The 23,402-nt window shown below is 41.9% G+C and overlaps 1 protein-coding gene and 1 non-coding gene across 2 annotated transcripts; both read right to left on the reverse strand.

Annotated features, from left to right (window-relative positions):
* Window positions 1-8,334: 8,334 nt before the first annotated feature.
* Window positions 8,335-8,796, reverse strand: LOC140175588 (uncharacterized). The gene has a single exon (XM_072204104.1). The coding sequence runs from the start codon at window positions 8,794-8,796 to the stop codon at window positions 8,335-8,337; it is 462 nt and encodes a 153-aa protein (XP_072060205.1).
* An 11,224-nt stretch (window positions 8,797-20,020) lies between these two features.
* LOC112719390 (small nucleolar RNA R71) lies at window positions 20,021-20,128 on the reverse strand. Its single transcript, XR_003161693.1, has one exon. It is a non-coding gene; the product is annotated as a small nucleolar RNA R71 (small nucleolar RNA).
* Window positions 20,129-23,402: the final 3,274 nt, after the last annotated feature.

Genomic DNA, 23,402 nt, shown 5'->3' on the forward strand with positions numbered 1-23,402 from the left:
CATCTCTCTCCTCTTTCCTTTCTTTTGCTTGAGGACAAGCAAACCTCTAAGTTTGGTGTGTTTTTCCGTGATCACTAAGTTAAGGCTCATCAAGATCATGGCCCCCAAAGGAAAACAAACCAACTCAAGAGGCAAGAAAGAGAATGCTCCAAAAGACCTTTGGGGTCAAGAGAAGTTCTTAACCAAAGAACATGCAGACCATTACCACAAAATAATGGGTCTAAGGTCAGTGATCTCGGAAGTTAAATTTGATCTGAAAGAAGATGAATATCCAGAGATCCAAGAGCAAATTCGAAACAGAGGATGGGAAGTTCTAACCAACCCTAAGACAAAGGTTGGGAGAAATATGGTTCAGGAATTCTACTCAAATCTGTGGCTAACAGATAAGCAGAGAATGACTGGAACTGCTTTTCATACCTACAGAACCATGGTTAGAGGGAGAATTATTTACTTCCATCTGGATAAAATAAGAGAGGTCTTCAAATTACCTCAACTACAAGATGATCCTAAATCCTTTAATAGGAGAATGGTGAGAGTAGATAAGGGGTTGGATCAAGTTCTAGAGGACATATGCCTCCCTGGAACCAAGTGGATGACCAATTCAAAAGGTGTCCCAAACCAACTCAAGAGGGGAGATCTCAAACCAGTTGCAAGAGGCTGGTTGGACTTTATAGGGCGTTCTATCTTGCCCACTAGTAACCGTTCTGAGGTTACTATCAAGAGAGCAGTGATGATTCATTGTATTATGCTGGGAAAAGAAGTGGAGATTCATCATCTGATTGCTTGTGAGATTTACACAATTGCAAACAAGAACTCCACTGAAGCCAAACTGGCTTACCCAAGCTTAATCTCTTTGCTATGTAAAGATGCTGGGGTGAGGATGAGAGTAGATGAATTCATCCCAATTGAGCACCCAATCACCAAGAGGTCAATGGAAGGACAAATGCAAGATAACTCTATCAAAAGGAGGGCGCAGGAGTTCCTCCCTGAACTTCCTGAAATTGACTACTGGACTCGTCTAGAAGCATCTGTTGCCAAGCTGCAAGAAGCTATGGAACAAATTAAGGAAGAATAATAGAATCAAAACTGCATGCTCTGCAAATTGCTGAAGGAACAAGAGAAGCAGGGGCGTGAGCTACAGGAGTTGAAGCGCCAAAAGCTCTCCCTTGAAGGGTCAAATACCCCACAAGTTGAGGGAGCATCCACTTCTCAAAATCAAGGTTGTTGAGTCCTAACTCTGTGATAACCTCTATCATTAGGAGTCTATTTAAATTTTTGTTTTCTATTACTATTAGTCTTATCTTATATCTATTTTTGAGTCTTGTTCTTAATTCATGATTAATAAAATTTAAGGTTCATGTCTTAAAGCTATGAATGTCCTATGAATCCATCACCACTCTTAAATGAAAAATTCTTTAATCACAAAAGAACAAGAAGTACAGGATTTCAAATTCATCTTTGAAACTAGTTGAATTGGTTTGATGTGGTGACAATACTATTTGTTTTCTGAATGAATGCTTGAACAGTGCATATGTCTTTTGAATTTGTTGTTTTAAGAATGTTAAAATTATTGGCTCTTGAAAGAATAATGGAAAAGGAGAAATGTTATTGAGGATCTGAAAAATCATCAAATTGATTCTTGAAGCAAGAAAAAGCAGTGAATACAAAAAAAAATGAAAAAAAAGAAAAAAATAATATAATAATAAAGTTGTGATCCAAGGCAAAAAGAGTGTGCTTAAGAACCCTGGACACCTCTAATTGGGGACTTTAGCAAAGCTGAGTCACAATCTGAAAAGGTTCACCCAAGTATGTGTCTGTGGCATATATGTATCCGGTGGTAATACTGGAAGACAGAGTGCTTTGGGCCACAGCCAAGACTCATAAAGTAGCTAGGTTCAAGAATCATCATACTTAACTAGGAGAATCAATAACACTATCTGAGTTCTGAGTTCCTATAGATGCCAATCATTCTGAACTTCAAAGAATAAAGTGAGATGCCAAAACTGTTCAGAAGCAAAAAGCTACTAGTCCCGCTCATCTAATTGGAGCTAAGTTTCTTTGATATTTTGGAGTCTATAGTATATTCTCTTCTTTTTATTCTATTTTGATTTTCAGTTGCTTCGGGACAAGCAACAATTTAAGTTTGGTGTTGTGATGAGCGGATAATTTATACACTTTTTGGCATTGTTTTTAGTATGTTTTTAGTATATTTTAGTTAGTTTTTATTACATTTTTATTAGTTTTTAGTTAAAATTCACTTTTCTGGGCTTTACTATGAGTTTGTGTGTTTTTCTATGGTTTCAGGTATTTTCTGGCTGAAATTGAGGGACCTGAGCAAAAATCTGATTCAGAGGCTGAAAAGGATTGCAGATGCTGTTGGATTCTGACCTCCCTGCACTCAAAGTGGATTTTCTAGAGCTACAGAAGCCCAATTGGCGCGCTCTTAATTGAGTTGGAAAGTAGACATCCTGGGCTTTCTAGAAATGTTTAATAGTCCATACTTTGCCTGAGATTTGATGGCCCAAACCGGCGTTGCAAATCAGCTTTAGAATTCCCGGCGTTTAACGCCGGAACTGGCACAAACATTGGAGTTAAACGCCCAAACTGGCATAAAAGCTGGCGTTTAACTCCAGAAAAAGTCTCTACACATGAAAGCTTCAATGCTCAGCCCAAGCACACACCAAGTTGACCCCGGAAGTGGATTTTTACGTCATTTACTCATTTCTGTATACCTTAGGTTACTAGTTCACTATTAATAGGATCTTTTGACACTGTATCTTTACCTTATGACACTTTACACATTTCTCATTGTATCTTCTACGGCATGAGTCTCTAAACCCCATGGTTGGGGGTGAGGAGCTCTGTTGTGTCTTGATGGATTAATGCAATTACTACTGTTTTTCATTCAATCATGCTTGCTTCCATTCTAAGATATCACTTGTTCCTAAACCTGATGAATGTGATGATCCGTGACACTCATCATCATTCTCAACTATGAATGTGTGCCTGACAACCACATCTGTTCTACCTTAGATTGAGTAGATATCTCTTGGATTCCTTAATCAGAATCTTCGTGGTATAAGCTAGAATTGATGGCGGCATTCAAGAGAATCCGGAAGGTCTAAACCTTGTCTGTGGTATTCTGAGTAGGATTCAAAGATTGAATGACTGTGATGAGCTTCAAACTCCTGAGGGCTGGGCGTTAGTGACAGACGCAAAAGAATCACTGGATTCTATTCTAACCCGATTGAGAACCGACAGATGATTAGCCGTGCTGTGACAGAGCGCGTTGAACATTTTCACTGAGAGGATGGGAGGTAGCCATTGACAACGGTGAAACCCTACATACAGCTTGCCATGGAAGGAGCCTAGCGTGCTTGAAGAAGAAGACAGTATGAAAGCAGAGGTTCAGAAGATAGAGCATCTCCAAAACCTCAACCTGTTCCCCATTACTGCAAAACAAGTACTTATTTCATGTTATTTTGCTTTTTACAATCAACCCTGATAATTATTGATATCCTGACTAAGAGTTACAAGATAACCATAGCTTGCTTCAAGCCGACAATCTCCGTGGGATCGACCCTTACTCACGTAAGGTATTACTTGGACGACCCAGTGCACTTGCTGGTTAGTTGTGCGGGATTGCAAAAGTGTGATTGGAATTTCGTGCACCAGCAATATTAAACTGAAATACCTCAAATAACATTAAATAAGAAAATTATCATGAATGTGGCATAACCCAAATAGGCAACATAACTAATATAAGCATTAAAGTATCTGAGAATAAGAGATAAATATAAAGTAAAAGAACATTGAACCTGGGATCAAGAGTCACTCCTAAAACTAAGAGAAGTTCTAAATCCTAATCCTAAAGAGAGAGGAGAGAACCTCTCTCCATCTAAACCTAAATCATCGAAAGTGACTAAAAATTCCCCTTTTTTCTTGAATGGATGCATTCCCACACTTCATAACCTCTGGTCTATGCCTTCTGGACTTGGATTTAGGCCAAAAAGGGCTTCAGAATCCACTATGAGCATTTTCTACAATTTCTGGTGCGTAGCCTCTGTCACGCGTCCACGTGGGTCACACGGTCGCGTCGATTGGAGTTTTTCTTGTCGCGCGGTCGCGACAGTCATGCGGCCGCATCGTATGCGATTGGCTCAAGATGCGTGGTCACGTCAGTCATGCGGCCGCGTCGCTGCTTCTTCCCTCTTAGCACGCGGTCGCGTCGTCCATGCGGTGGAGGGAGAAGAGGAGAGAAGAGAAGAAGAAAGAGGGGGAAGAAGGAAGGGGATGGCGTGGCGGTGGGTTCTGGGTGGTCGACGGGGGCGGTGGTGGCCGGTGGCGGTGGCTGGGTGGTGGTTGGGTGGTGGAGAGGAAGAGAGGGGGATAGGGTTTCGGGGGTGCGCGACTGATAGGGTTCGCATGACAGAGGGTTATAATTTGAATCCACGCGATCGCGTGGAGCACGCGGTCGCGTGGCTGGGGTGAAATGGGGTTGACGCGATCGCTTGAGGCATGCGATTGCGTGGCTGGAAATTGTGCTAAACGCATGATTCCAACGTCATGTCAGCGCAACTCTCTGTCTCCTTTTGGGTGGTGTGCAATCCTCCGACGCGATCGCGTCGCTCACGCTGTCGTGTGGGATTAATGTTTGTGCATGTGACGCGATTGCGTCAGGGATGCGATCGCGTGGGTGTTTTGTGCGAAACGCACAATGGCTACATGATTCCAGCCCAACTTTCTAGGCGTTGGATCTTTTACGCTGATTTCCAGGTCACGCGACCGCGTGGATAACGCGGACGCGTGGAGGGTGTTCTGTTGCAACTGACGCGATCGCATGAGTGATGCGGTCGCGTCCCACGCCCTTTTTTTTATGCAGGTATGCAAAATGTAATGCCAATATTAATGTTATGCAAAACCCCATGTTCAATACAATAAAATAAAATAAAATTTGAAAACAAATAAAAATGAGGAAGGAACGATCATACCATGGTGGGTTGTCTCCCACCTAGCACTTTTAGTTAAAGTCCTTAAGTTGAACATTTGATGAGCTTCCTGTTATGGTGGCTTATGTATAAATTCATCCAAAAATCTCCACCAATGCTTGAAATGCCAATAGCCTCCGGGGTCCCAAACTAGGCATGTGAAGCTTCTGAGCAGCTTCAAACAGATTTTCAGACTCCCGGGGTGATGAATATCAGAGTATTTTCCAGGATCCCAAACTTTGGTTCCAAATTCGCCTTTGTTTTGATCTATACTTTTCCATTCGGGCGGTTTGGAAATTAGATTCTCACTAAGATGACCAAACATTTTCCAAGACCCTATCAAGTGAGCTTGACACCAACTTCTGCACCTCAAATTGAGGTGCGAAACCTCATTGGATCTTGCATACCAGCGCTGAGTGCGAGTCATTTTCCTTTTTCTCTTAAAGCCGCAAAGAACTCTAAGCTGGCCATATGTTTCAAGCAAACCATATTCAAGTGGAAAAATAAAGATAAGAGTCAAGGATTTTACCCACTTGAAGTCCGTATTGGGTGGTAATGGCCTTGGGAGCAGGGTTTCCAGTGGTTCTGCAAGATTTACTCCCTTGTGGTCTTCAGTGGATTCCTCCACTTCCTTGCAAACCTTTTCTATTCCAGCCATGTTCTGGTCAAAGTCTTCCATATCTTCCTCATCGCTTGAGTCATAAATAGGAGGTTGAGAAAAGTCGACCTCTGCATCATCTTCGTATTCACTTGGGGAAGATTCTTCTGTCTCAGAGAATTCACTTGCGGCTGTAAGTTCATCACTAGGAGGACTTGACTGGTGACTATCATCATCAAAGAAACATATGTCTTGGGTAATTCTGTCTAGTTCTTCATAAGATATCTGCATTGGGGGTTGCGCAACATCCTCTTTAGCATCAATTGTAACATCCTCGACGGAGTTATCCACAACTTTGGATTCAGGTGGCGGTTCGGCATCTCCTAAATCTTCAACCAACTCTTCTTCTTCTGCAATGACAGCATCCTCTACTTGTTCCAGTACAAAGTTATACTCTATGTTGTCCACTGGAGTCTCTAGTGTCTTCTTCGTGCTGTGTTCTTCATTAGATTCTCCACATGAAGCCATGGGAGTCTGTTGAGTGTCTGAACGTCTAGAAGATAATTGATTTATTGCTTGCTCCAGTTGATGAAGGGTTGCATTAAATTGTTTTACTGATTCTTCGAGGCGAACCTGTGATTCTGGGCTTGATGGATATGAACATGGTGTATAGGGGAGTGGTGGTTCTTGGGAGTAATTGGATTGGTGTTGGGGTGGATAAGGATCATGTGGTAGTGAATGGTGAAAAGAAGCTTGTGAGTGTGGTGGTTCGAAGTTATGTCGAGAGGATGGTCTCTGAGCACAAGGTGGAGCTTGTTGGTAGCTACAAGGCAGTCCACCAAATCTATCAGTTGGGTATGCATTGTAGAATGGTCGTTGTCCATGATATCTTGGAGGGTGTTGTTGCCTAAAGGGTTGATTAGATCCTCTTGGCTCCATCCATCCTTGATTGGTCTGACCTTGATGCATATTCCTGCTGTGGTTTCTATTTCCTTCAACAAAGTTAGAACCAAACTCAAAGCGAGAGGGGTGAGAATTCATAGTAGTTATCAGAAATAAAGGGGAAAAGGAGAAAGCAAATAAACAAGTAAAAGAAAAAATATAATCTTTTTTGAAAAATATTTACAATAACCAATAATAAAACACACATTTGCAATTCTCCGGCAACGGCGCCATTTTGACGTTAGGATTTTTGCTAGTAAAGAATTTTATAAAAATATTCGCGTTGTAGATATAAATTCTAAACCAACAAAAATCCCTTCGTACAAACGTTTTGGTTGTCACAAGTAACAAACCCCTTTAAAATTGATAACCGAGTATAAAACCTCGGGTCGTCTTCTCAAGGAATTGTAGGGAGGTATGTTCTTATTATTGGTTATGGAGATTGTAAATTGGGGTTTTGAGAATGAGGAATAAGTATGGCAAATAATTTAAATGACAATTAAAATAAATAAATACTGTAAAGCAAATCCTTTGGCAAGGTATGAGAGATTGGAAGTCCAGACTTAGTTATTCTTATCAATAATAATGAAAGTTGAATCTTAATTCCACTTAGTTGACCTTTGCTAAAGCAAAGGAAAGTCAAGGGACTAATTAATTTGACCTTTGAATCCTATTTATTTCCTAAGAAAAGATTGGGATTATTAAAATTCAATTCAATTAGCAAAGATAACAGTTATCAATTATGTTAAGCTAAGATAACTCCTGAGTTACTGATTTCTAAACCAAGACCAAAAAGGGAAAAGTAAATTAATTCTACTGGAATGAAAATGTCTTCAGATTGGGAATAGTCAATGGCATAAATAAAAGAAGGCAATATTAAACTGAAATACCTCAAATAACATTAAATAAGAAAATCATCATGAATGTGGCATAAGCCAAATAGGCAACATAACTAATATAAGCATTAAAGTATCTGAGAATAAGAGATAAATATAAAGTAAAAGAACATTGAACCTGGGATCGAGAGTCACTCTTAAAACTAAGAGAAGTCCTAAATCCTAATACTAAAGAGAGAGGAGAGAACCTCTCTCCATCTAAACCTAAATCATCGAAAATGACTAAAAATTCCCCTTTTTTCTTGAATAGATGCATTCCCACACTGCATAACCTCTGGTCTATGCCTTCTGGACTTGGATTTGGGCCAAAAAGAGCTTCAGAATCCACTATGAGCGTTTTCTGTAATTTCTGGTGCGTGGCCTCTGTCACGCATCCGCGTGGGTCACGCGGTCGCGTCGATTGGAGTTTTCCTTGTCGTGTGGTCGCGTCAGTCATACGGCCGCGTCGTATGCGACTGGCTCAAGATGCGCGGTCACGTCAGTCATGCGGCCGCATCGCTGCTTCTTCGCTCTTGGCACGCGGTCGCGTCGTCCATGCGGCCGCGTCACTGCCAGTTTCTTCGAAACTCCGTTTTGTGCTTTCCTTCCATTTTTGTATGTTTCCTTTCCATCCTTTAAGTCATTCCTACCTTAGAGGATCTGAAACTACTCAACACACTAATCACGGCATCGAATGGAAATAAAGGTAATTAAAATAATTAATTTTAAAGCATAGGAAACATGTTTTTTACATACATCACATAATAAGGAAGGGAAGGTAAAACCATACAATTAATGTGAATAAGTGGGTGAAGGATTGAATAAATCACTCAAACTAAGCACAAAATATATCACAAAATATGGGTTTATCAATATGATTTGCATAAGACATAATAGGAGAAAGTAAAGGTGGACCATAGAGGGGCTGAAGTCATGCGGTCGCCCCTTCTGACGAGTAGAATCTCCTGAGATTTGCCATGTTCCATGTTCTCGGCACCTCGTTTCCATCCAGCTTTTCCAACTTGTAACCCCCTTTGACGAGGACTTCTCTTACTTTGTAAGGTCCCTCCCAGTTTGCGGCCAGCTTGCCCTCTCCTGGGATTGGCGGTCCTATGTCGTTACGCCGTAAGACCAGGTTGCCTTCTCCTAAACTCCTTTTCAACACTTTGCCGTTGTACCTAAGGGCTATTCTTTGTTTTATTGCCGCTTCCGTTAGGTGGGCCATCTCCCTCGTTTCATCGGCCAGGTCTTTTTCGATCGCCTCACTTCCTCCTTCGAGGAGTAACCTCGGGCTTGGTTCCCCGATTTCGACTGGGATGACGGCGTCAACCCCGTAGGTGAGCCAGTAGGGGGTTTCACTGGTAGATGATTGGGGGTGGTTCTGTATGACCATAGGACTGAGGCAAGTTCGTCTGCCCTTGAGCCTTTCTTCCCTTCAAGTCGCTTCTTTAGCCCTTTTAGGATGACTTTGTTGGCCGCCTCGACCTGCCCGTTGGTTTGGGGGTGTTCTACTGAGGAGAACTTCTGCTTAATCCTTAGTCATTCTAGGAACCCTTTGAACTTCTTGTCAGTGAATTGTGTCCCGTTGTCCGATATGATGGCTTCCAGGATCCCGAACCTTGTGACCACTTGCTTCCACATGAACTTTTGGCAATTTGCTGCGGTTATGCTGGCTAGTGGTTCTGCTTCTACCCACTTGGTGTAATAATCTATGGCCACTATTAGGTACTTTACTTGCCCGGGCCCTGGTGGGAATGGCCCCAAGAGGTCGACTCCCCATTGGGCGAAAGGTCGGGGAGCCATCATTAGACTGAGCTCCTCGGGAGGCGCTTTGTGGAAGCTGGCATTTTCTTGGCACTTTTTACATTTTTTTACAAATTCTCGGGCGTCTGACATCATTGTGGACCAGTAGTATCCTGCTCGAATGATTTTTCTTGCTAGAGATCTTCCCCTAATATGGTGACCACAATACCCTTCGTGTACTTCCCTTAGGATGTAGTCCGTTTGGTCGGGGCGCAGGCACTTGAGTAGGGGCTGGTGGAGCCCTCGCTTGTACAGCTGCCCTTGTATGATTGTGTACTTAGGAGCTTCCCTTTTAATGGCTTGTGCTTCCTTTTTGTCAAGGGATGTTTCTACATGTTCTAGATATCGAGAGATGGGGTCTATCCATGAGGGGGGTTTGGCGCTTGAGCTGTGCACAAGATGATTGTAGGTTCCGTTGCTAGTCCTTGGATCAAGGATCTATTCCCCGTGCCGGGTTTGGTGCTTGCGAGCCTGGAAAGGAGGCCGGCTCGGGCGTTTCTTTCTCTGGGAACATGCTGGATTGTGACTTCGTCAAAACTTTTGCATAGCTCTCTTACTTTTTCCAAGTATTTTTGTAGCAGCGCATTCCTAGCTTGGTAGCTGCCGTTTACTTGGGAGGTGACGACTTGGGAGTCGCTGCTGACTTCCACCCTTGATGCTTCGACTTCTTTGGCTAGCATTAGTCCCCTATCAAGGCTTCATACTCAGCCTGGTTGTTTGAGACTGGGAATTCAAACTAAATGGATTGTTCGAAGGCTACTCCTGCCGAGTTTTCGAGGATAATTCTGGCCCCTCCAAACATTTGGTTGGATGCTCCGTCAACGTGGAGTTTCCATCGTGTGTTCGATAGGTTGGGAGTTTCTCCTGTGATCTCTACGAGGAAGTCCGTCATGGCTTGGGCTTTGATTGCTTGCCTTGGTTCATATTACAAATCATATTGGGATAGTTCCACTGCCCATGCCATCATTTTTCCCGCCAGGTCGGGTTTTTGGAGGACTTGTCGGATGGCTTGGTCAGTTCTCAGGATGATTGTATGCCCTTGGAAGTATTGTTTTAGCCTTCTTGATGAAATTAGTAGGGCGTAGGGTAGCTTTTCCAATTTGGTGTACCTTGTCTCTGCCCTTTGAAGTATTTTGCTGATGAAGTATATTGGGCACTGGGTCTTGTCCTCCTCCCTGACTAGGACTGCCGCCATTGCTTGCATGGTCATGGCCAAATACAAGTATATGGGCTCGCCTTCTTTGGGCATGATGAGTATAGGAGGCCCCGAGAGTATCCTCTTAAAATGGTTGAACGCCTTTTTGCACTCCTAGGTCCACTCAAAGGTGATTCCTTTCTTCATTAAGTTGAATAATGGGATGGCCCTTTTAGCTGAGGCTCCGAGGAACCGAGACAGAGCCGTGAGCTTCCCGGTGAGCCGTTGTACATCTTTGATGCATCTAGGGCTTGTCATTTTGAGAATGGCTTTGCATTTGTCCGGGTTGAATTCTACCCCTCTTTGTATTATCATGAACCCTAGAAATTTTCCTGCTTCTATGGTGAATGCGCATTTAAGTGGATTGAGCCTCATTTTGAATTTTTTCAATGCCTCAAAGACGGCCTGGAGGTCGCTTATCAAATTGCTCGGCTCTGCTGTCTTTACTAAGATGTTGTCGATATATACCTCTACCGTTTTGCCGATGAGGTCGTGGAAGACTCTACTCATCAGCCTTTGGTAGGTGGCCCCTGCATTCTTCAGCCCGAAGGGCATTACCTTGTAGCAATAGGTGCCCCCTGGTGTTATGAAGGCTGTCTTGTCTTCATCGGGTTGGTGCATCGGGGCTTGGTTGTAACCGGAATAGGCATCCATGAAACTGAGAAAACGATATTCCGCTGCTGAGTCCACTAGGGTGTCGATGTTGGGGATGGGAAAAGAGTCTTTTAGGCATGCCTTGTTCAGGTCGGAGTAATCTACGCATATCCTCCATTTTTCGCTGGCCTTCTTGACTAAGACAACATTGGATAGCCATGTTGAGTACTCAAGTTCTTTGATGAACCCTGCTTCTAGCAGTCCTGCAGTTTACTTGGCGACTTCTTCAGCTCTTTCTTGTGACATCTTTCTTCACTGTTGGACTACCGGTTTGGCCTCGGGCTTTATGGCTAGCCGGTGAGATATGACCTCGGGATCCAACCCCGACATGTTTGATGGGGTCCATACGAAGAGGTCGCTGTTTGCCCTAACAATTTCTATGAGGGGGCCCTTGAGCTCGTGGGGTAGGTTCCTATTAATGAAGGTAAATTGGTTTTCGACTTCCCTATCTGAAACTTTTCCATGTCCCCTTCTGGTTCGGGCCTTGGTTTGTCCTCCATCCTGACTTCTAGATCTGCTAGAAACATGCCAGCTGCCCTTTTAGACTATTTTCTTAAGGAGAGACTGGCGCTGTCACAGGCGACTGCCGTTTCTAGGTCTCCTCTTATGGAACCGACCATTCCCTTGTCTGTTATGAACTTCATCGTCAGGAACTTGGTGCATATTACAGCTGAGAATTCATTGATAGTTTTCCTCCCTAGGATGATGTTATAGGCAGAGAAGTCTCTAAGGACTACGAAATCTGCCATAACCAATTTCCTAGTGTCACCAGTTCCTAGACTGATTGGGAGGGTAATCGTCTCGTCGGGTTTGATGTAGTTGTCACTTAGTCCCATGACTCCGTGTTGGTGGTTTTTGAGGTCGGATTTCTTGAGTTCCATGGCATCGAACATGTTTTTGAACAGGATGTTAGAGTCGGCTCCTGTGTCGACGAGGATGCGTCTGACTAATCCTGTGCCGACCATTGCTGTAACGACCATGGGGGGTTTTCGGGAAGGTCGTTGAACCATTTATCTTCTGGACCAAAGGAGATTGTGGGGTGCCTTTTGCTGGTGGCAGGTCCATCCGTCGAAATGGAGAGTACCCAGGTGTCCTTTCTTACTGTCGACTTGGATTTGGGGGGGATGTCTCGTCCGACCACAATGTTAACCACGAAAGTTGGGGGGTTTCCGGCATCTCCTGACGGTTCTTGCCTTGGCTTGACAGTTCGGCTCCGTCCTTCCTCGGAGCATTCCCTTTCCCGCCTCCTCGGCTCTCTGATGAGCCGGGAAAATTCGCTCAGCTTTCCTTTTCTGATGGCTTGTTCCAAGGCATCTTTGAGGTCGAAGCAGTCTTGGGTCTTGTGCCCAAACCCCTTGTTATAACCGCAGTAAAGGCTCTTGTTGCCTCCCGTTCTCTCTTTCAGTGGTCTAGGCCTTGACAGGATCCCCTTGTCTACAATTTGTTGGTAAATTTCTACTATGGGTGCCGTAAATGCCACGTAGTTCGTGAACCTTCCTATCCGTGGGTGCTTGGGTGGTTTGTTTAGGTTTCTATCTCTGGGAGCTTCTTTGTACCTGTCGGTTTGGGGGCCCTATCGGGTTGATGAGCTAGGGAGCTGCCGTTTGTTGGCTGCTACAACCTGACTGACTTCTTCATCGTTGATGTATTCCTTAGCGACGCTTTGAATTTCCTGCATGGTCCACACGGGCTTGGTTGTGAGGTGCTTCCTAAAGTCTTCGTTTAGTAGGCCGTTCGTTAGGCATAGGCTAGCAACTGAATCTGTGAGGCCGTCGATCTCTAAGCACTCGTCGTTAAACCTATCTAGGAATTTCCTAGTCGGCTCCCCAAGTTTTTGGGTGACCCCCAGTAAGTTGATTGGGTGTTTTGCTTTGGCTATGCGTGTCATGAACCGGGCTAGGAACTTCTGAGATATGTCTGCGAAGGTTGTGATGGACCCTTGTGGGAGTGTGTTGAACCATCGGATCGCTGGACCGGCCAGCGTTACAGGGAATGCCCGGAATCTAACCGCATTGCCTACCCCTTCCAAATTCATCCTTGCTTCGAAGGCTGTGACATGCTCTTGGGGGTCTTTGGTCCCATCATACCTCATGTCCGTCGGTTTGTCGAAGTTTTTCGGAAGCCAGACCTTGAGGATTGACGGGTGAAAGGGGGTCGCTCCCATCATGACGGGGTCTTCCTGTCTCTTGGCCTTCTCTTTCTGGGACCCCCAACGGCTTTCCGACCTGCTTCGAGTGGGTCTGGATGTTGCTTGTGTGTGGGCCTCCTCGTGCCTCGTCAGGCTTCTACCCTGGCTTTCTTGTGCGCGAGAGGGGGAGCGGGTGTGGGCGTGGGGCCGGCTCGTGCCGCCGTGTGAGTGGCCAGCATTTTTGTGGGACTGGCCTCTCGCCGCCAACTCCTGCTCGAGGTTTTGTACTCTGTGATTGAGTTCCTGCATGATCTTGGCGCTGTCGGCTCCGGTTCCCCCTAAGGAGCACCTTTCGGGGGTTTGGGTATACATTTGATTGGGTTGAACAGATGGTCTCGGGTGTTTGACAGCGTGGGCTGTCGAGCTCGCTCTGCTCAAATGGGCCTCGCCTCCTTCGCGGAGCTCCTCTGAAGTGATGGGTCGCTCCATGTCTGCCCCGGGTTCCTCACAGACGGCGCCAATGTTCGTTACCTAGTTATCCCGGGTTGTCGGTGGGTGATGAGCTGGTGAGAGGGAAGTCCCGTACGGGCGTAGAGCGAGGGAAGCTACGTGTGCTGGTTACATCAGAGGCTGAATGGAGTGGGGGTGGCCACCTGCAAGGACACTCCGACGCTCAAGTCAGAGTCCGTACTAGGGGGTGGCAGAATTAGGTAAGGATGTGACGTATCTTAGGGAGAGTGCTAACCTCTCCCCTTATATACCGTGCTGGGTGGGCCTAAAAGTGACCTGGTCCACTGTCTAAGATGCTTTGTGCTGCTCCTGATCACGTGGGGAAGCGTTGGTGGTCCTAGCCGTCGGGGTCGGGGATTCGGGTTTGGTCCCGATGACTCCGACCCGACCGTTTCAGCTAGGTGGTTTGGTCCGTACAGGGAGCGTGGCCGTATGCTGCCTGGGTCGGGTAACCGAAGACCGACCCGTAGGGTTCCTTTATTGTTGGTTTGGGTCTGAGCCAGAGGTGGCGCTCCGACCCGGCGAGTAGGCGGACTGGGCCTAGGGCGGTCCGTAACAATACCAAACCCCATTTTTACCAAAATCACATTTTCCTTTCAAAACTCATTTTCACTCAACTAAACATATCATAACCATCAATATAACTAGCCTTTAACCATAGCACAACAATTCTTGCAACCTTAGCTCAATAACATCACATTTCACCCAACTTTACATGTTTTAGTCACAAACTAACATATTACTCTATATACACGTATTGTCATCATCATGAAATGCTTCCATCATCATTACAACATTATTCATTATGTCAATACCAACAAATCCAAATAAACACCACGCACTCAATCTCAACCATATCATTACATTGCCATAATCATAAATCCTTCATCCATCATCGTTATATATATATATATATATATATATATATATATATATATATATATATATATATATATATATATATATATATATATATAACATCACAAAAACTTATCATTTAACACATTTAACCATTTCAACTTATCCTTTAGTTCTCTAGCCTAAGTTTTCACAGATGTTTATATATTAAATGCGCGAAACCTAAACCATACCTTGGCCGATCACCACGTTTGGTCCAAGGCAACCACTCAAGCTATTCACACAGTCCCCGCAACTCAAAAAAAAAAACACCAAGGCCTTAGCATGCACCAATCCTCCACCAAGCCTCCAAATGTCCACAATGACAAGTTCCAATTACAACACACTACCTAATACAAATATACAACATATACATATACCTAATTCAATATCTAATGCACCAATTCAAATTTTTAGATAGGGTTTCGGTCTCCTTACCTTACCCATGCACAGAGGACCTCAAATCCGATAAGTTTCGCAAGCTAAATCGAACCTAGAACACCAAATTGGCAAAAAATCTCACTACAAGGGCTCAATTTCAAGAATAGAAAGGGGGTAGAGAATATGATATGGAATTGTGGCTTACCCGTAAATTTGATCCGATAGAAACGTAGAGTTCGACGCGCTAAACGCATTGCCGCAAATTGTACGGCGATCAGAGCTCAAACGGGGAAGTTACAGTGGATTGAAGTAAAGGTGAGGGTTGGAGCTCTCCTCTCCCCCTTGCTGTATTTAGCGTGTTTTCTTAGCTGAATGGGGAAGGAGATGCTTCTGCCCCTTTTTAGTTATGGGCCTATTGGACCCACGGGCTCGGTTTGGACTTGGTTCAACCGGTTCAGTTTATCCGGTCTAATTTTAGGCCAAATTTTTTAAAATTGGTGTCAAAATTATCATTTTGAAGAGGTCTATCCTATTTCATTATTGGATTTACATTTTAATTTTTCTAATTAAAATTCAATTTATTGACTAATTATTTACTGATTTTAACAGAATTTACATGTATAATTTTAAAGAAGATACTTCTCTAAAATATTCTAGAAAAAGAGAGGTATGCATCTTGGAACCAAAACGCATCACATCAGCTTTTTTAACGCTAGAATTCCACCTAATATAATGATATTATTTATATATTTTATTTCTTAATGAATATTTGACTAATTAATTTAAACAATGAGATGTATATATTTTATTTGCAAATCATATTAATTAAAATTGATATAAACAATAAAAGATATATAAATTAGATTTATTAAAATGATTGATAATTACTAAATTTTAGTCATTAAATGTCAATTTTCATATAAGTCCAAATTAAAAAATGTATTTTCCTAAAATATTTTCAGAAAAGAGAATTAAATATGCATAATGAGTAATGACATTAGAAAGCGTGACGTTAGTATTTTTGGTGTGAGAATGCTACCCATTATAAGATAATATCATGATGTTATTTGTAAATTTTATTCTTTAAAGAATATTTAACTAATTAATTTAAACAATGAGATGCATATATTTTATTTGTATATCATGTTAAATTATTAATTAAGGTTGATACACAACAAAACAACAACAACAACAATAAAGCCTTGTCTCACTAAGTGGGGTCGGCTACATGAATTAAACGACGCCATTATGCTCTGTCATGTATCATGTCTACAGAGAGACCATTTACATGTAGATCTCGTTTGACCACCTCATGGATGGTCTTTGATGAGCGGATAATTTATACGCTTTTGACATTGCTTTTAGTATATTTTTAGTATGTTTTAGTTAGTTATTATTATATTTTTATTAGTTTTTAGTTAAAATTCACTTTTCTGGACTTTACTATGAGTTTGTGTGTTTTTCTGTGATTTCAGGTATTTTCTGGCTGAAATTGAGAGACCTGAGCAAAAATCTGATTCAAAGGCTGAAAAGGACTGCAGATGATGTTGGATTCTGACCTCCCTGCACTCGAAGTAGATTTTCTGGAGCTATAGAGACCCAATTGGTGCTCTCTTAACTGCGTTAGAAAGTAGACATCATGGGCTTTCCAGCAATGTATAATAGTCCATACTTTGCCTGAGATTTGATGGCCCAAACAGGCGTTCCAAGTCAGCTCAAGAATTCTGGCGTAAAACGCCGGAACTGGCACAAGAATGGGAGTTAAACGCCCAAACTGGCACAAGAGCTGGCGTTTAACTCCAAGAAGAGTCTCTACACGAAAATGCTTCAATGTTCAGCCCAAGCACACACCAAGTGGGCCCGGAAGTGGATTTTTATGTCATTTACTCATCTTTGTAAACCCTAAGCTACTAATTCTCTACAAATAGGACCTTTTGCTATTGTATTAGACATCTGGGTAGCTATCTTTGAGTAGTCTTATGCTATCTTAGATCATGGGGGCTGGCCTCTCGGTCATGCCTAGACCTTGTTCTTATGTATTTTCAACGGTGGAGTTTCTACACACCATAGATTAAGGTGTGGAGCTCTGCTGTACCTCGAGTATTAATGCAATTACTATTGTTCTTCTATTCAATTCAGCTTATTCTTGTTCTAAGATATCACTTGTTCCTTAACTTGATGAATGTGATGATCTGTGACACTCATCATCATTCTCACCTATGAACATGTGCCTGACAACCACCTCCATTCTACCTTAGATTGAGTGGATATCTCTTGGATCCCTTAATCGGAATCTTCGTGGTATAAGCTAGAATTGATGACGGCATTCAAGAGAATCTGGAAGGTCTAAACCTAGTCTGTGGTATTCTGAGTAGGATTCAAGGATTGAATGACTGTGACGAGCTTCAAACTCGCGATTGTGGGGCGTTGGTGATAGACGCAAAAGAATCACTGGATTCTATTCTGACATGATCGAGAACCGACAGCTGAATAGCCGTGCTGTGACAGAGCGCGTTGAACATTTTCACTGAGAGGACGGAACTGTAGCCATTGACAACGGTGATGCCCAACATACAACTTGCCATTGAAAGGAGTAAGAAGGATTGGATGAAGACAGTAAGAAAGCAGAGAGACGGAAGGGACAAAGCATCTCCATACGCTTATCTGAAATTATCACCAATGAATTGCATAAGTATCTCTATCGTTATTTTATGCTTTATTCATAAATCATTCATAACCATTTGAATCTGCCTGATTGAGATTTACAAGATGACCATAGCTTGCTTCATACCAACAATCTCCGTGGGATCGACCCTTACTCGCGTAAGGTTTATTACTTGGACGACCCAGTGCAGTTGCTAGTTAGTTGTGCGAAGTTGTGATAAAAGAGTTGAGATTGCAATTGAGCGTACCATGTTGATGGCGCCATTGATGATCACAATTTTGTGCACCAAGTTTTTGGCGCCGTTGCCGGGGATTGTTTGAGTTTGGACAACTGACGGTTCATCTTGTTGCTTAGATTAGGTATTTTTCTGAATTTTTAAGAATGAATTCTAGTGTTTCAAGGTGATGTTCTTATCATCACCAAAGCTGATTGATCTTCATCAATTTAGCTCTTGAATGCAATGTCCTGCTGAAGCTTGGCTAGCCATGTCTAATTCCTTTAGACTAAAGCTTTAGACTAACATTGCATGATTCCTGGAATTCTTATTAAAACTTTTGAATCTCTTTATTTTCTTCTCCATATAATTTTCGAAAAAAACAAAAAAAAATTACAAAATCATAAAAACCAAAAATATTTCTTGTTTGAGTCTAGTGTCTCATTTTAAGTTTGGTGTCAATTGCATGTTTCTATTCTTCTCGCATTTATCATGTGTCTTCATTGATCCTCAAGTTGTTCTTGATGATTTACTTGCTCTGATCTTTAAATTCTCTTGTCTTGAGTGTTTTGTTGTTTCTCATATGCATTCTCAACTTGTTAGTGTCAGTAGTATACAAACTTCTAAGTTTGGTGTCTTGCATGCATTGTTTATTTGATTTTAGTTGCATTTTGATTTTTTCTCATCATTAAAAATCCAAAAAAAATTTTAATTTGTATCTTTTCAAGTCAATAATACAGAGAATTGAAGATTCAGAACATACAGCAGAGAAATTACACAGAAAAAGCTGGGCGTTCAAAATGCCCAGTGAAGAAGGAAAACTGGCGTTTAAACGCCAGCCAGGGCACCTGGCTAGGCGTTTAACGCCCAAAAGGGTAGCATTTTGGGCGTTAAACGCCAGAATGTATACCATTCTGGGCGTTAAACGCCAGAATGTATACCATTTTGGGCGTTTAACGCCAGGATGGCACAAGAGGGAAGATTTTGTTTTTAATTCAACTTTTTTTTTTCAAGTTTTCAAAATTTTTCAAAATCAAATCTTTTTCAAATCATATCTTTTCAATCATATATTTTCAAAATCAATTTCTTTCCATTTTCAAAAATACTTGCTAACAATTAATGATTTGATTCAACATTTCAAGAATGTTGCATTTTCTGTTGAGAAAGGTTTAATGTTTGAATCATATCTTTTCTTGTTAGCCAAGTCATTATTTTAAAAATCAAATCTTTTTAAATTGTTTTTCAATCATATCTTTTTAAAACCATAACTTTTCAATCATATCTTTTTAATCACATATTTTTCAAAATAGTTTTCAATCATATCTTTTTGATTTCTAATTTCAAAATCTCTTTCAAAAATCACTTAATTTCTTTCCCACTCTTGGTTTTCGAAAATCAATTACCATTTTTCAAAATTTCTTTTAATTAATTCACTTTAATTTTCGAAAATTTCTTCCCCTCTTCTCACATCCTTCTATTTATGGACTAACATGTGCAATTCAAACTCTATCTTTCTAAGTACGAATTCTTCTACCTCTTCACTTCTATTTTTCTTTTCCTCTGACACCTCAAGGAATCTCTATACTGTGACATAGAGGATTCCATATTTTCTTGTTCTCTTCTCTTTCATATGAGCAGGAGCAAGGACAAAAGTATTCTTGTTGAGGCTGACCCTGAACCTGAAAGGACCTTGAAGCGAAAGCTAAGAGAAGCTAAAGCACAATTCTCTGTAGAAGACCTAACAGAATTCTTCAAAGAAGAAGACATGGCAGCCGAAAACAACAACAATGCCAACAATGCAAGGAAGGTGCTGGGTGACTTTACTGCACCTACTCCCGACTTCTATGGGAGAAGCATCTCTATCCTTGCCATTGGAGCAAACAACTTTGAGCTTAAGCCTCAATTAGTTTCTCTAATGCAACAGAACTGCAAGTTCCATGGACTTCCATTGGAAGATCCTCATCAGTTTTTAGCTGAATTCTTGCAAATCTGTGACACTGTTAAGACCAATGGGGTTGACCCTGAGGTCTACAGACTTATGCTATTCCCTTTTGCTGTAAGAGACATAGCTAGAATATGGTTGGACTCACAACCTAAAGAAAGCCTGAACTCTTGGGAAAAGCTAGTCAATGCCTTCTTGACAAAGTTCTTTCCACCTCAAAAATTGAGTAAGCTTAGAGTGGAAGTCCAAACCTTCAGACAGAAGGAAGGTGAATCCCTCTATGAAGCTTGGGAAAGATACAAACAATTGATCAGAAAGTGTCCTTTTGACATGCTTTCTGAGTGGAGCATCATAGGTATCTTCTATGATGGTCTGTCTGAACTGTCTAAGATATCATTGGATAGCTCTCCTGGAGGATCTCTTCATCTGAAGAAGACGCCTGCAGAAGCTCAAGAACTCATTGAAATGGTTGCAAATAACCAATTCATGTACACTTCTAAAAGGAATCCTGTGAATAATGGGACGAATCAGAAGAAATGAGTTCTTCAGATTGATACTCTAAATGCTATATTGGCTCAAAACAAAATATTGACTCAGCAAGTCAATATGATTTCTCAAAGTCTGTCTGGAATGCAAGCTGCACCAGGCAGTACTAAGGATGCTTCATCTGAAGAAGAAGCTTATGATCCTGAGAACCCTTCAATGGAAGAGGTGAATTACATGGGAGAACCCTATAGAAACACCTATAATCCTTCATGGAGAAATCATCCAAATCTCTCATGAAAGGATCAACAGAGACCTCAACAAGGTTTCAACAACAATAATGGTGGAAGAAACAGGTTTAGCAATGGCAAGCCTTTTCCATCATCTTCTCAACAACAGACAGAGAATTCTAAGAAGAAGTCCTCTGACTTAGCAACTATAGTCTCTGATCTAATCAAAACCACTCAAAGTTTCATAACTGAAACAAGGTCCTCCATTAGAAACTTTGAGGCACAAGTGGGTCAGCTGAGCAAGAAAGTTACTGAACTCCCTCCTAGTACTCTTCCAAGCAATACAGAAGAGAATCCAAAAGGAGAGTGCAAGGCCATTAACATGACCTACATGTTCAAATTTGGAGAGGAGAAAGAGGCAGTGAGCACCACTGAGGAAGACCTCAATGGATGTCCACTGGCCTCCAATGAGTTCCCTAATGAGGAACCATGGGAATCTGAGGCTCACACTGAGACCATAGAGATTCCATTGGATTTACTTCTGTGATTCATGAGCTCTAATGAGTATTCTTCCTCTGAAGAGGATGAAGATGTCACTGAAGAGCAAGTTGCTAAGTACCTTGAAGCAATCATGAAGTTAAATGACAAGTTATTTGGTAATGAGACTTGGGAGGATGAACTCCCTTTGCTCACCAAAGAACTGGCTGTCTTGTCTAGGTAGAAACTACCTCAAAAGAGACAAGACCCTGGGAAGTTCTCAATACCTTGTACAATAGGCACCATGACCTTCAAGAAGGCTCTGTGCGACCTAGGGTCAAGCATAAACCTCATGCCTCTCTCTGTAATGGAGAAGCTAGAGATCTTTGAGGTACAAGCTGCAAGAATCTCACTAGAGATGGCAGACAATTCAAGAAAATAAGCTTATGGACTTGTAGAGGATGTTCTGGTAAAAGTTGAAAACCATTACATCCCTGTTGATTTCATAGTCCTAGAGACTGAGAAGTGCATGGATGAATCCATCATCCTTGGCAGACCCTTCCTAGCCACAGCAAAGGCTATGATTGATGTTGACAGAGGAGAATTGGTCATTCAAGTGAATGAAGAATTGATGAGCGGATAATTTATACGCTTTTTGGCATTGTTTTTAGTATGTTTTTAGTATATTTTAGTTAGTTTTTATTACATTTTTATTAGTTTTCAGTTAAAATTTACTTTTCTGGGCTTTACTATGAGTTTGTGTGTTTTTCTATGATTTCAGGTATTTTCTTGCTGAAATTGAGGGACCTGAGCAAAAATTTGATTCAGAGGCTGAAAAGGACTGCAGATGCTGTTGGATTCTGACCTCCCTACACTCGAAGTGGATTTTCTGGAGTTACAGAAGCCTAATTGGCGCGCTCTCAATTGAGTTGGAAAGTAGACATCCTGGGCTTTCCAGAAATGTATAATAGTCCATACTTTGCCCGAGATTTGATGGCCCAAACCGGCGTTGCAAATCAGCTTCAGAATTCCCGGCGTTTAACGCCAAAACTGGCACAAAAATTGGAGTTAAACGCCCAAACTGGCATAAAAGCTGGCGTTTAACTCCAGAAAAAGTCTCTACACATGAAAGCTTCAATGCTCAGCCCAAGCACACACCAAGTGGACCCCGGAAGTGGATTTTTACGTCATTTACTCATTTCTGTATACCCTAGGTTACTAGTTCACTATTAATAGGACCTTTTGACATTGTATCTCTACCTCATGACACATTACACGTTTCTCATTGTATCTTCTATGGCATGAGTCTCTAAACCCCATGGTTGGGGGTGAGGAGCTCTGCTGTGTCTTGATGGATTAATGCAATTATTACTGTTTTTCATTCAATCACGCTTGCTTCTATTCTAAGATATCACTTGTTCTTCAACTTTATGGATGTGATGATCCGTGACACTCATCATCATTCTCACCTATGAACGTGTGACTGACAACCACCTCCGTTCTACTTTAGATTGAGTAGATATCTCTTAGATTCCTTAATCAGGATCTTCGTGGTATAAGCCAGAATTGATGGCGGCATTCAAGAGAATCCAGAAGGTCTAAACCTTGTCTGTGGTATTCTGAGTAGGATTCAAGGATTGAATGACTGTGACGAGCTTCAAACTCCTGAGGGCTGGGCGTTAGTGACAGACGCAAAAGAATCACTGGATTCTATTCCAACCTAATTGAGAACCGACAGATGATTAGCCGTGCTGTGACAGAGCGCATTGAACATTTTCACTGAGAGGATGGGAGGTAGCCATTGACAACAGTGAAACCCTACATACAGCTTGCCATGGAAGGAGCCTTGCGTGCATGAAGAAGAAGACAGTAAGAAAGCAGAGATTCAGAAGATAGAGCATCTCCAAAACCTCAACCTGTTTTCCATTACTGCAAAATAAGTACTTATTTCATGTTCTTTTACTTTTCACAATTAAATCTGATAATCATTGATATCCTGACTAAGAGTTACAAGATAACCATAGCTTGCTTCAAGCCGACAATCTCCGTGGGATCGACCCTTACTCACGTAAGGTATTACTTAGACGACCCAGTGCACTTGCTGGTTAGTTGTGTGGAATTGCAAAAGTGTGATTGCAATTTCGTGTACCAAGTTTTTGGCGCCGTTGCCGGGGATTGTTCGAGTTTGGACAACTGACAGTTTATCTTGTTGCTTAGATTAGGACTGTTTTATTTTTGGTTGGTTTAGAGTCTTTTATTTGAGTCTAGTTTTATATTTTAAGTTTGGTGTCAATTGCATGCCTTTGCTTTCTTTTAATTTTTCGAATTTGCATGTTCTTAGTCCTTTCTTGATCCTTAAAAATTCTAAGTTTGGTGTCTTCTTTGTGTTTTCCTTTAAAATTTTTGAAAATTTGTGTTGT

Source organism: Arachis hypogaea, chromosome 10 (genome assembly GCF_003086295.3).
Source record: "Arachis hypogaea cultivar Tifrunner chromosome 10, arahy.Tifrunner.gnm2.J5K5, whole genome shotgun sequence".
Classification (NCBI taxonomy): domain Eukaryota; kingdom Viridiplantae; phylum Streptophyta; class Magnoliopsida; order Fabales; family Fabaceae; genus Arachis; species Arachis hypogaea.